This window comes from Crassostrea angulata, chromosome 5 (assembly GCF_025612915.1).
Source record: "Crassostrea angulata isolate pt1a10 chromosome 5, ASM2561291v2, whole genome shotgun sequence".
NCBI classification, from domain to species: Eukaryota; Metazoa; Mollusca; class Bivalvia; order Ostreida; family Ostreidae; genus Magallana; species Magallana angulata.
This window is the reverse complement of record NC_069115.1, coordinates 38871038-38884580: the sequence shown is the minus strand read 5'-3', so window position 1 is coordinate 38884580 and position 13543 is coordinate 38871038. Positions and strand designations below refer to the sequence as shown.

At 36.6% G+C, this 13543-nt stretch overlaps 1 protein-coding gene across 6 annotated transcripts in view; it reads left to right on the top strand.

The window, feature by feature from the left end:
* The window catches only part of LOC128183367 (SAM and SH3 domain-containing protein 1-like), a 42136-nt gene that overhangs the window by 27624 nt on the left and 969 nt on the right, over positions 1 to 13543 (top strand). For all 6 annotated transcript variants that reach the window (XM_052852356.1, XM_052852355.1, XM_052852354.1 and 3 more), the window contains 9 exons: positions 1541 to 1588; positions 3355 to 3430; positions 3911 to 4494; positions 10323 to 10398; positions 10833 to 10987; positions 11311 to 11526; positions 11815 to 11965; positions 12144 to 13213; positions 13327 to 13458. In XM_052852356.1, coding sequence (XP_052708316.1) covers positions 1541 to 1588; positions 3355 to 3430; positions 3911 to 4494; positions 10323 to 10398; positions 10833 to 10987; positions 11311 to 11526; positions 11815 to 11965; positions 12144 to 13213; positions 13327 to 13458 — 2508 coding nt within the window. The remainder of the gene's footprint in view (positions 1 to 1540; positions 1589 to 3354; positions 3431 to 3910; positions 4495 to 10322; positions 10399 to 10832; positions 10988 to 11310; positions 11527 to 11814; positions 11966 to 12143; positions 13214 to 13326; positions 13459 to 13543) is intronic.

Genomic DNA, 13543 nt, shown 5'->3' with positions numbered 1-13543 from the left:
TTTTTTATACAAATCTCTGGAAATTATTGCCTGTTTGTTTTATATCATATGTGTACACACAGGCAAATTAAGATGGATTTTGAACTGCATAAGAGTGAATGATTGCTTAATGAATAAGAAAAAACGAATGTGATGAATTACGTAAAAAACAAAATTAATCTGAGGATTCCCACTGATATTCTGACGTCAGTTTAGGGTTTATCCAAATTTTATAGTCACTAAAATCATTTATTCATCAACGCTGGAGACCAAATAGATTTTATCCTATTGTAGTAGCTAGACCACACCACATTCTATTTCCAACAACTTGTACTTGAAAGTACTTGAAGGCAATATGCATTTGATCATACTGTTGTTTTTCTTGTTCAAAAGCCACAACCACACTTGTTTTGAAATAGAAATAAGGTGTAGTCATCCATTTTCTGTCTCAGTTTGATTCAGCATGCACTTGTGCCCTTGACTAGCATGTGGTCCTTGATCCTGTTAGATGGGATTTAATCCCATTTATTGGGATTAGAAGCAGGTGCCCTTTGTGAGAATCTGCAATATCATGACACCATGACTATTTAGACCTGCCATACCAATACTGAAATGGAGAAAATATACCAACTTATCCCTTGTTCAAATACCAGAGGTATTTGCAAAGGATATAGAATTCACTCGAGAAATAAACCCAAAGTTATTTTTAGGATTAGACATTAAAGAATTGCTGGATTTGCACGGAGTGTATGTATAGTACACAGATTCATAAGCAGGTGGATTTAGGTATGAAGAGGGGGCCAAGATAAAGAATGAATGGTGTTTTTCTTTTGACGAATGGAGGGGGATAGCCTGTGTCTGAGTGAATACCATTTGTCAACACTTGGTGTTGTTGTCCGGGAATAGCGGGTGTATTGAAAGTGTTCAAAATAATTAATATATGCACAGATCAAGTAAAACTGAGAAGCCGCAGAAAGCTACAAATGTAACCAGAATTATAAAGCTTACAATTTTGAACAGAATGTATAATTCTGTAGTATTTATGACCTGAAAATTTATATTAAGGTCTTGAATTTATTTTTTTTTAAAAATTAATGTCGCCAACAAAGATGCAACAGATCCAGATCATCTGACCATCAAAGGGAGGATCATATACGCTCTGTCGTTTACTGTCTAGTTTTGATATGCCTAGTTTTTGTGTAATTTACAGGGGAGGTATAATATATGAATTACGCTACTGTCTGTGCTTTAATATCAAGAAAGAAAATATGTATCAAACAACAAGGCAGCTTTGGTATTTAAGGTAGATAAACTGCAGGTGTTGTACGGACTGATACCAAGTGATACTCATTTACCTGCCTATTTTTCCTATTAGCACCCATTTCCCTTAAGTCAAGCAGAATTTTTGTGTGTGTATGTTATGCCAAGTTTTTTTGCCATGCACCCCCATTTTTTTTCCTAAAACAATATGTCAGTTAACAGAATGTTAATATTATTTGTATGCCCTAGTTCATTAAGTGTGAGTTTGATATTTATTTGGTTAATTTATTTGTTTTCCTAGGTAAAACAGTATGAAGAGGAGAGGCGAAGGGAATGGCATCAACAACAGGTGTGTTACTATAGAAAGATGTACCAGATCATAGCGCCATCTTGTTAACATCTTACAAACAAGGGGAGATAACTGGGCACAATGGCCAGATAAAGGGATATTACTCTTTGAGAGTGTTGATCAATTGGAAGAAAATTTCTCTTTGATGTATTGGTATTTTGTTGTGATTCAACTTGTTTTCTGTTCTTGTGTATTAAAGAATTTAGTTCTGCAAGTTCATTCACACCTGGTTTGGTGTACCTATAAAAATGAGATTTTGTTTAAAAACATACATCTGTAGATTTACTCTATACCAGTTTGCATGGTGCAAGAATATATGAGTTTTTGAAGACAGGCAGTTTTCTCATAGTTCATGTGTCGTTCACCCGAGTTTGCATTTCCTTCATTTATCAAACAAGATAGGATTTGACATTTTAATCTGTGGACATGAGAACCTTTGATAGTGTAGGTGGCCTGAGATAAATTGATAACTAATGGAGATAAATCCCGCGGAATGAAGGGGGTGGGTAGGATGATCGGAAGAGCACAGCATGTTCATTGATAAGTACTCCTGGGTACTTCCTTGACATCAGTACAGGATATCTTGATAGTCAGACAAACTCATGACTCTGTCATGCAGGGTTCTCAGGGGTTGACATATTTGACTTAGGAAGTGCAGAAAGTCTCATCAGTTGTCTAATGGTGGTCGTATTGGGAAAGAGAAGGGGAGGGGGTTCAATGGGGAATGGCTGGTTGCATATTTGGTAAGAGAGGGTCATGCATTTTTGTTCATTTCTAAGGTGCACTCTCAATGTGCTATTGAATTGAAAGGGAAAAAACAACCTGGACATAAGATATCTTTTCCTCCAAGGAATTCAGATATAAAACTGTGTTTTTATATTGTGTGATATGGGGAAAGGGTCTTGGTTTGTTGCATGTATGACATCTGTAAAGACAGTGATATGTTTGATATCATATCTAGCATATTTGTCACGGAGAGCTGTGAAGCGTGAAGAACAAAGAATAGGACAGGGATAATGTTTTCTGCCACATCTCTCTATGTATTTGCAAAATTGGTGATCCCAAGGGATCCGGAATTAATGATAAAAAAAATAATTGAGGGTATTAAGTAAGAGGTCAGATAAGTCTTCCTTTGGAATTTTGCTACAAAATGTATTATTGTGTAGAATTACTTCACCTCCACCCAGATCACTCAATATTAAAGTCTTTTTAATTGTGGCATTTGGGTAATTGACCTTGTGTTCCAAATATCTTTTTATTAAACTGAAAATTATTCTACCCCTGAATGACAATAGCATTAAAAGTCCGAGCTGATGAAACTGTAGACTCTAAACTAGCTGGACTGGAAAGGAAGGGTAGAGTTTTGTCACTTTTGCTGGAAAACATTCCACATATCGAATTCGGAGTAATGGCTTATTTCAATTCATCATCAACTGAAGCGTGTGTGTTTCGTGCACGAAACCGTGGGCTGTGTATGAAAACAGTCCAGCAATGATATGAAAAATTTAACACCAATCAAATCAGTGTAAAAATCATAGAGAGGAAACATTTTTCATGCTCCTCTCTGATGGGAGCTTTGAAAACCCCCCAAAAAGTCATAAAGATGTTGATTTCTACTCTTGTTCTGACCTTGTTGAAGCATAAAATAAGAATAAAGATCGCAATGATTAGACAATAATTACTCGATGCAGCATCATGGCTGCATCAATTCACGAAGTGGTTTAAATTTAGACTTGATTATATTTATTTCTTCTCTTCACTTGTAGGGCAACCATAAAGGAACTCAGAAGAAAAAGAAGCAAGGAGGCAAACCCGTGAAATCGCCCTCGGCATCTTACTATGGTAACCAAAAAATAACAAATAACAAAGTCAATCCTAAGTTTCAGATCCCGAGATCATGCAAATTTTTTTCTGATTCTCTTTCAACTTTGTGTTTTGATTGCATGAATCGATCAATAAGCATCAAAAGTTCAAAGATGGAGAATTATGGGTATTAGATGAAGCTGTAATCTGTAGACACAGCTAGAATTCTGATAAACGACTGATATAGATTAGTCGGTCGAAATAACAAAGCTAATGAAAGGCAGACATTGTAACATTTATCGTAAAAACGCCACCAGAGTCATTTGATATACAGGCTTTAAGTCTGCAGGAAATTATGTAGATAATTTCAAAAGAAGAGAATGCCTACAGGATCATTAAACTATTTACTGAGTTGCAGGCATTGAATTGCTTTTAGCAGGATTGGAGTAGTTGTGAAATTGATATTTTATTGCAATTTTATGATATTTCATTATCAACAATTTTTTTGTGTTTCTTTAGACATAGTCACAAGATGTCAGGTCTGCCAACGCTTTCTGTCTAACGATCCCAGCAAATCCTCGCCCAACTTCTGCAGCGATCCTAGTCATCGCTTTGATTGCTACCAACATCGCAGGGTACACAGTGTCAGTCATATCGAATTCAACCCTCCTTCATCAAAATCACCCGAGGCCGCCCGCGCCATGTCATGTACCCCGACACGAGGCTTCTACAGCTCCTCCGAAGTTCACTCACCAGTCACTTTCTACTCACCCGGTCATCCACGACTATACTCCCCCGTTTTTCCTCACGAGGGGGGTAAAGTCTACAACACCGGCAGCCTGTGTTATGGTCAGCATGGAAACTACTCTTATACCCCTTCCTTCCACGAGTCCCCATCAGCCATGTCAAGCTTTTCTATGGAGTCGGAACATTCCATGGAGTGCCAGTCCAATGCCCTGACCCCTGGGGAACTCGCGGCTACAAGGGGAGATAACTGGAACTACAGCACCTACTCCAGTGCCATGTCGACTGGTTCAGATACGTCGCCTGCCATTGGCTGGAGAAAAAATTCCGAAGGAGGAGACCCAATGAAAATGCAGAAGGTATTGAAATAAAACATGTTGACTCATAAACAAAATGGTTTAAAATTTCAGATACATATAACACACATGAATAAATATACCTTCATTTCGGTAGGTTTACTTAAGAAAATGAATCACTTGAATTTGGTTTGACTTCGATGGGTTTACTTAGACATATACATGTAGAAAGATAAAAAAAAAATGAACTCTAAAAATTCAAAAGCTGTACCGGTAAGCATTGGGAGAAAGTTTCAGTTTTCAGAGACCTTTGGAAAGTCTTGTTGGATATTTCTCTCCATCTCAGTATTTTTAATATCTCTTGATTATTTGTTGTAAACCAACACCAAGTAATTCCATATGAAAGCAGATGATGATGGCCTGGCCAATAATTACATTGTACCAGACATGTTGTAAAAATGAATTGATTTTACATAAACCCTGTTAATTAATGTGAATTATTCTGTGAAACTTGAGTCCTTTCTATGATTAATTTACGATAGGTGCTGGTTAGCTCACTACCAAATCCATACTTTGTAATAAAATGTACACAAAACCTGCCCATCCGTTTTGAGTAAAGGTGGAGATTCTCATAAATCCATCCTAGTTTACATTTATTAATTTAGTTGGTCCATCAGCATAAACAAAAAATTGTATTGTACTTTTTCATTGCATTAAGGTTGTGCGCAACATTAATTTGAGATGGAGAGGAAAAATAAGAATAATAAATGTTTTGTGGTAATTTAATTAAGAATTTTATTTGGGGAAAAAAATAACCAGGATATAATTGAGAGCCATAAACTTGGAAATCTACTGAGACTCCAGCCCAGTTTTATTGTTTGCAGATAAGGGGCACAAATTTAATTTTCTCTGATTGCAGTAGCAAGGCTTGGGCTTTTTGTAAAATGTGAGCCAATTTCGCTATCTGAAATACCAGCACCTTCAAATTCCTATAGTGATAGTTTGAATTTTTGCAGAATTGCAAATTTTACCAAGCTTTTCATGAAAATAAGGGTACCCTGAAGTTAGCATATTATATTAAGTGAAAATTGTGAAATTGTGGCACCAAAACGTAGATTGGTTGATGTAAAAAATGTTATGCACTGCAGTGTTGATAAGAACCCACCCCCTCTTCCATCATATCTATTTACATTGGATGATTTCTGGGCTGTCTGGTGCCTGTGTCGTATGACTGCTGACCTTACGCGACCTCTACAGCTGTGTCCGGTCAGCCTGGGATACACTGTGGCTAATCACGAAATTCTCTGCGTCTCTGTCTCTATCGTGTCTGCAGGGAATTTGGAGGAATGTAGTGCATTATTGATGAACATGCTCTGTGAATTATAAGACACTGAGGTCCAGAAATTCTTGTTACCATAGAATAAGATATTGTGTCCTCAATTTTATCTCGTCTCTATCGGGAAGTCTGACAGATGGAGCCTTTTCTCTGGTCGGTTTTGAAAATAAATTGGAAGGGGGGGGGGGGGGTAAATATTTTTCTTCCTCAGCCAGTACTATTTTTACAAACTTATAGAGGTAGGATTTTCAGTTTAAATTTTTTATGATGTTCACTATGATAATCTAATCAATAAACGATATTTCAGATCTATTTACAATCAAGAAAGTACATTGTACAAAAACTCCGTAATTCATTAAGAATAGGTATTGGATGGAAGTTGGCAGTCCGATAAGGTCACTTTTCCAAATTGGGTTCTCAAAGTTAAACTAGTCCCCTCATCCTATTAACCAGTCAGTCAACTCGAGCACCCCGAATTTTTTATCAGATCAGATAGACATTGTAATATCGGCATCAATCCCTCTCTCTCGGAACTGTCCCTCTTGAGGCAGGGAACCCATAATCCCACTTTATAGTCGTCAATTTAGCTGCCATGAAAAAAAAAAAAAAAAATAAGAAAAAAAGAAATCATCCCTGCGCTGTTTATTTTCCATTTATTATATCCACTAGAGAAACAAGGGATGAAGAATTGTCTGTTTCCTCTGCCAGGGAAATAAATGGCAAAATAAGTTGTGCCTTTCAGTAAAAGACAAGTTTATATGACAAGTGGTATATATATTATGACTGGAGCATTTCTGGGTTTTTTGGCCTATTAAGTTTTTTATTCATTCTCTCTCTCTCACTCCCCCACCCCCAAACCAAAAAAAAAACAACCCCAAAAACCAGAAACAGGACAAAATGATGGTATCTATAGTAAAAAGACTCTCATCAAGTCATATTTATGATAAATTTTGGAAAGGATAACTGCCACAAAGTTTTATGGCAAGTCGTTTTATTATATTTCCAAAAGGAAATAAGACTTGATCAGTGGAATAACAATTTCAGGAAATTGCCATAGGAGACAATGTTAATGTTAGCTCACTGCCATGGTCGATTCTCTGTATAAAAATCTCTAGCTTATGGCCGAAGGAACGGTCTTTAGTGTCAAATGGAGAAATGAAGTAAAAAAATAACAGAAAAGATCGTCCAGATAAACTTATCATGGGATGCTTATTCCGGCAATGCTACTTTGATTTATTTGGTATCAATAAAAGAATATCATTAAATATTGAGTGGACCCTTTCTCTCTCGTGCCATCACTGATAAGTTCTATCATGTAGCGAAGGATATTTAATTTCTGGAATAACTCTTCCGATTGTCTTTCTATAATTCATGGCATCTGATGAAGCTGTGTTTGAGAGAGGAGAATACACTATCGGTATTTGTTTTTGTTGGAGCAAAGAAGCATCAATTATTGATGGAGTAATCAGGCGAGTTCTAAAAGGCCTTTAATTGAAAGTTGTAGAAAAATCAAACAAAAGAAGAGCTTCGTCTCATTTTCCTGAAAGCTGTCTTGAGGGGGAGAAAATAAATTGTGGTGTTATCAATAATCTGTGTAGTAGCTAAGGGTATATACACGTGTACAGTTAAATTTTGATATTTCAAACACTGATACCTCGTATGGATATTTCAAAGTGATTAGTAATTCCCAACCACTTTTTTTTTTAGTATTTTACCCTCTATATCTCGAATACTTGGATATCCTGAAGTTTAAAACAGTCTAAACTATAGTTTGAGATAATGAAGTTTGACCGTACATATATAATGAAATGCAAGTTCTCCTTTCTGTAATATGAAGATACAAATGAAAATCTTTGATATAAAACAACCCTATCCTCCTAATGTCTTGGTAATTTTTGGTAATACATGGAGTTACAGTATTGCTTATGGCTGTACTGCATTAATATTCCATTCCCATTTGCTTCAAGAATATTTTTGGGGAATTTGATAAATCTGGACCATATCAGTTAATTAATGTTGATAACACTTTTAACAAATAAAATAATTGTTCAGTTCACACATGGGAGAAATCTGTGTTTACCCTTCAAAATAGAAAAGGTTCAGTTTCTTTCTCCTTGGTGGTAGGAAATGAAATAAAATATTTTTTTGTTTTTGCCGAAAATTAATTTACGTAAATATTTTGACACACCAACAAATGAATATCTCCTTTTGTGAAGAATAAAACAGTATTGCTTTTCCGCTTTTCCTTATTCAGCCATGTCAGTATCCAAGACTGAGTGCACAGATCAATTTCTGATAGTCTCCGCCATTATTCTACGCAATTTCTTTTTCCGAGATTCATGTCAGCTACATCATATTTTACAGCAACGGAGGAAAGTCAGATGCCGATTGAATGAAATTATTTTTTTAAAAGTACTGGTTTAAGATTTCTGGTTCATAAAATGTCAATGTTTTAATTAATAAAATGCACAAAACTAAAACACAATAAGTTAAAAAAAAATTATAAGCATATTGGTTCAATGTAAGATATTAGGAGGGGGTAGTCACTAGTGGATGTAGATAATTTCATCTAAAAAGAATTTTAAAACCAGGATTTTTTTGTCTCAGTTTTAAGCAAGCTAGTACATGTATATGAAAATAAGATTTCCATGCAGGGTGTTAATTTCTTGGGTCAAGGGAGCTCTTCTACACTAGCTAGCTGATAGCTTGATGGGATTTTGATCAGATGCCTCATATATAATACATAGGGATCCTGAACTTTCGCACCACAAGCTGATCAGCGTTAGGAACTGGAAAAAGGGTGTCAATGTCAGAATCAATTAAAGCATGAATCTGTACTCGGCAGTGTTTGCAAAGAAAAAAAAATTAAAGAAAATGTTTTGTAGGGATTTTTCAGTTTTGAGTATAATAATTGTGTTGAAGACAGGGAAATTGATTGTTTTCTCGAAAATTATTGCAATCTTTTTTGTTTTCATCTCTGTGTTAATGTATTTTGTAATTATCTTTTTTTTAAGAGATTTGAGCAGTGTGTTTTCTCTCAGATAAGTTTGTGTGTGAAGTATCTCTACTGTCTTAAAAGTCAGATAAATTTCAAAAACCAAGATGTAAATTGTCCAATGTTTGTCAGATTTCAAACATTTCTTTTATATTCGCAAAGACATCAATAGTGGATTCGGTTGCTTTTAACATTTTTAGAGATTCATTTAAAAAAAGAAATGAAATTTTATAGTTTTTTAACTGATATGAATTTTGAAATACTGAGACTAAAATATGTATAATCAAAATTAAAAATAATTGCATATGTAAGTGTAAAGTACTCTCTCTCTCTCTCTCTCTCTCTCTCTCGTGAATTATGATAGACACCAAAAGAACCCAGGGCTTTCTAAAATAAACAACATCACAGACAGATCTTGCACTGCAGCCCTCATTTTGGATATTTATGAGGCAACTAATATACACATCATTAGCAGCAGATATCAACAAATGACTTGGATTTCAAACTCTGTGTCATTTTCATGGAAACTGACGATATCGTCTGACACTTTCTGTTTACATACGGCTGTTCATTTCAGGTTTAATTTAGGCCCAAGTTTTTAACTAATGCTGAAGTGCTGATAGGATTTTGATGTGAATTTATTTGAATGTTCTAAAAATTTATTGATCAATGTTCATAATCTGGAGAAGTCAAACAATTTTCTGGGTTTTTTCTTCTTCTTTTTTTAATAACCGGAAATATTAAAAAGAAAAAAAAATAGGGCTTGGATTTGCTTCTGCAATTCCTTTGTTTTGAGAGCAAGAAATTGTGAAAATAGTTTGCATATAGAATATCTGTCTCACGGAAGATAGCTCCGGAGCTTACTGTATGTGGAAGAAATATTGATTTTGTCTCGAAGGTTTAGTAGTTTTTATTGTCAGATTATATAGAAGAAGGTGGGAAGTGTGGTTTTTCAGGAACTGTAAAGTAATGCGATTGTTGGGTCAGACAGTAGAGGGATTGAGAAGCCTTAGATTTATTCAATTAGACGAGGATGTCCCCTCATTGATTTCGGCATTAATAAAGTTGTCAACACACTACAATTGACCACGGCTTATCATGCAGAAAATAGCATTATCTGCAGATGGTGAAACTTGTCTTTTTTTTTCTTTTATTCCTAAACTGACTTGGGAAGAAGAAATTGTGTAAAGGGGGGAAAAAAGAGAGAAGGCGAGAAAACCGCCTAAAGTAATAACTGTTTGACATGTTAAAGGAAACAGCTTAAGATATTGATTATTGAGACTGTCACACCTGCGTGTTCAGTCAGAATAAATTGATATCAGATTTCACGTAACAAATGTTTTTGACAATATTAATGGGGCAGGTAGAGTTACCCCCCTTTCCGTTTTATGTCGATAATTGTTCTTAATTTGGGATAATGATTAGAGGGAGAGAAAGATTAGAGGGGAATAAATCACTGATTTTTATGCAAGAAAATCCATATCTCACAGAGAATTGCATCAAACCCTTTTAAGAGTTTACGAAAGAACTAATTTGTTATTTTCGTCTTTCTTTTTGCAGGTGCGTAACCAGTCTGGGACCAATAAATCGGTTAGCTCTGTCGATAGTTCCCAGAGTGGGGGATCGGGGAACATGTGTATGTATTATAAACTTTACTTTCCAACTGATCTCTTGATCAAAATATCACAGAAAAATTCACGAGGGAGATGAAAATAGAAATGTATGCATCACCCCCCACATTTTCTCTGTGTAGTTAACAAAATAAAGGTCTCGTGTAACCTCTGGTATTTGGATGAAAGTGTGTTTGATTTTGATTAATGTGGATATAAATTTTATTTTATTGTGAGATTGATCACATTAATTATTTTTTACTTTACAAAAAAAATGATGAAATGACATAACATGGAAATAAATGATTTATGAGAGTTTCTAGACTTAGCATGGAAACGAAAAAATCACTTCAATATTTTAAAATTGATCTTGGTGCCCTTCTGTAGTTAAAGATTGAAGCCATGAAATGTGGTGACATTACAGGTAATTGAATGACAAGATTTTTATATTTGCTTCCAGCCACTCACAGTGCTAGTCCGGGGAGTGGCAAGAGTCACTCGTCGATGGAGGCTGAGGGGGTGGGGGGTATCCATGACAACAGCACCTCCTCACTTGTCAGGGTCCTCACCGACTACTCACCGTCCAAGTCCGAAGTAGACATGCTACACATCAAGGTATACGACTGTGATTAACAATTAAGGAATTAAAATTAATTATAAGAAGTTTTCTGAAACGTTAACTGCTTCTTCATAATCTTTTTGATCCATATAATTAAGATTTTTTTTTACCCCATAATTTTTTTCTTTTATGCATATTTAGTATATTTTGATTTCAATTTAAATATATCTCTTTATTTACAATTTATCAAAAAAATGAAAAATATAAAAAAAAAAAGGAGCATGGTCATTTTACATGGAAGTCAAGTAAATGTACTTTGCCTTGAGATGATAGACTATGGATAAAATTGCATAATAATAAATTATATCTTCCGTTGCAGAAAGGAGACATTATTTGGGTTGCCACAAGAACTGCGGGGGGACTGTGGAAGGGAGTGCTAAGTGGGAGAACGGGGTGGTTCAGACCCTCCCACACAGAGCCCTGTAGTCACGGCAATGGGGAGGGAACTCAGAGGAGGACCCCGAACCCCCGGAGAACCCCCAGAAAAACCAAACCCAGGACGGTTGAGGAGCTTTTATATAGGATAGGCCTAGAGGTAAGCATGTTCACAGTTTAACTGGTTTTTTTCTGCAGATTATATTTTTGTGTTTTGGTACAGAAATATGCTTACTTACATTTTAAATTTTTTTTCCAATATTATTTTTTGCTAATTTTGAATGGATGGCTATAAAAACAGCATCTTTTTAATTTTACTATATGGATAATGCTTCAAAATTTTCATAAAACACCCCACAGAAAAATTCAATATTTATAATGATATAGAGCACTGTTAAAAAAGAATCGGTCGAAGTAAATTTTAAAATGAAAATTCTTTTATTGACAGAGCCTAGAAAAAGTCTTTCTGGAGAATGGATTTGAGCACTTGGACAACTTTGCCGACCTGAATGAGAGTGACTTGGACGCTCTTGAAATCATGGACCCTCAGCAGAGAGCCAAGCTTTTAACAGCGGCAGAGTTACTCTGTAGTGCAGAAGGTAATACATGTACAAAGATAACATTGATTGATATTAATTGAGGATTTCATATATAGCTGTATGATGGCAGTAAGTAAACAGGGTTTTACTTTTATTTATAAAAGGATAGCCCATTTTGACAGAGAGGGAAAAGAAAAACACAAAAAAACGTTTACATAGTTTTCACATGGCATTGCAGATGATGAGTTTCCAGAAATGGGGACCCCAAACGGATTGCCGAATCATGCAGGGTACTGTTATTCACCTAGACTGATGACGATCAACGACTGTCACCACCGGGTCTGCCCGGGGAGTAGGGACTCTGGTTGCTTTGGCAGCTGTGAACATTTGGGTCACAAGGAGGTTTTTAACAAACAAGGCTACATGATCTCGTCAAAGAACCAAACTAGTCGTGTGTCCCCGCTTCAGTATAATAAGGAAAACTTGCAGCCTGTGAATCAGAATCGAACTGTGGGGGATATTCGATATGTCTGCAGTCGACCGGCTAACAGCAGCGGGAGGGGGAGTGCCAGCAGTGGACGTACCAGTGTGGAAAATTGTGGAGGGGAGAGTCAGACGTCGGACATGGAGCGCAGTGACAAAGACTTCACGGAGGAGGACCGGGAGGTGTGTGAAATCAACCGCGCCATCCAGAGGAGTGACCCTCCCTGTGTCCACCCCGGGGAACATGTGACCCCACAGGCAGAGGATAATTCTGTGTTTGGAGACTTCAATGTTCTCATGTGTTCAAATGCTGCCACACAGACCTCTTCCCATTGTGAGTCGACGGACCAAAGGTGCTCTAAGTTTGCCATTCAGGCGAACAGTCTTTCTAATGGTGCTACCGAGTGTGAGAGGTCCAAACCGTTTCCTAGCAAGGTTGTGAACAAGTCCAAAAACACTAAACAGGATGCTCAGGTTCAAGTGATGTGTCCATTTGGACCTCTTTCACTGGTTCATGAAGGAAATCAGAGACAAGACTGTGTTCAGAACCAGCGGGGCTCCACGGGGGGTTCCTCCGATTCGACCCCCACTGGGGAACTACAGGGAAGAGCCCAGTCTTCTCTAGGTGCCATATCAAGTCAAGGGGGACAAGTGCAATACAGTGACAAGAAAGTGCCAAACAACAGACCGCAGTCTGTGGACAGTTCAAGACAGGTTCCATCGCCCAAAGACTTCAGGAATGTTAAGAAATCCTTAGTATCACTAGTCACAGCCAAGTTGGCGGACGAGAAGATCAACCTCTCCCAAGAACCTTATTCCACTAAGGTAATACAGTTTTCATTTTTTACGAAAATTAAATAATTATTTTTTAGAAACAATTTTTAACAAACATTTCATATCTTGAAATGACTTAATTTTTGAATGGAATTTTTTTTCAGCTTGGAGAGTGTCGGATTCCTCCACCTCTTATCCAAAGATACTCTGAGGAACTCAAGCATGACGTGACCAGTGTGTGCACTGTACTGGAACAGGTGCGAGTGCACTCGCTCACCACCCAGCATAGACCTGTGGTAAGTTTCAAGTTCATTCACGTATTTTTCAATTTTGTAAATCAAATGAAATTCTTCATGAGTTCAGACATTGAATAGTTCAATT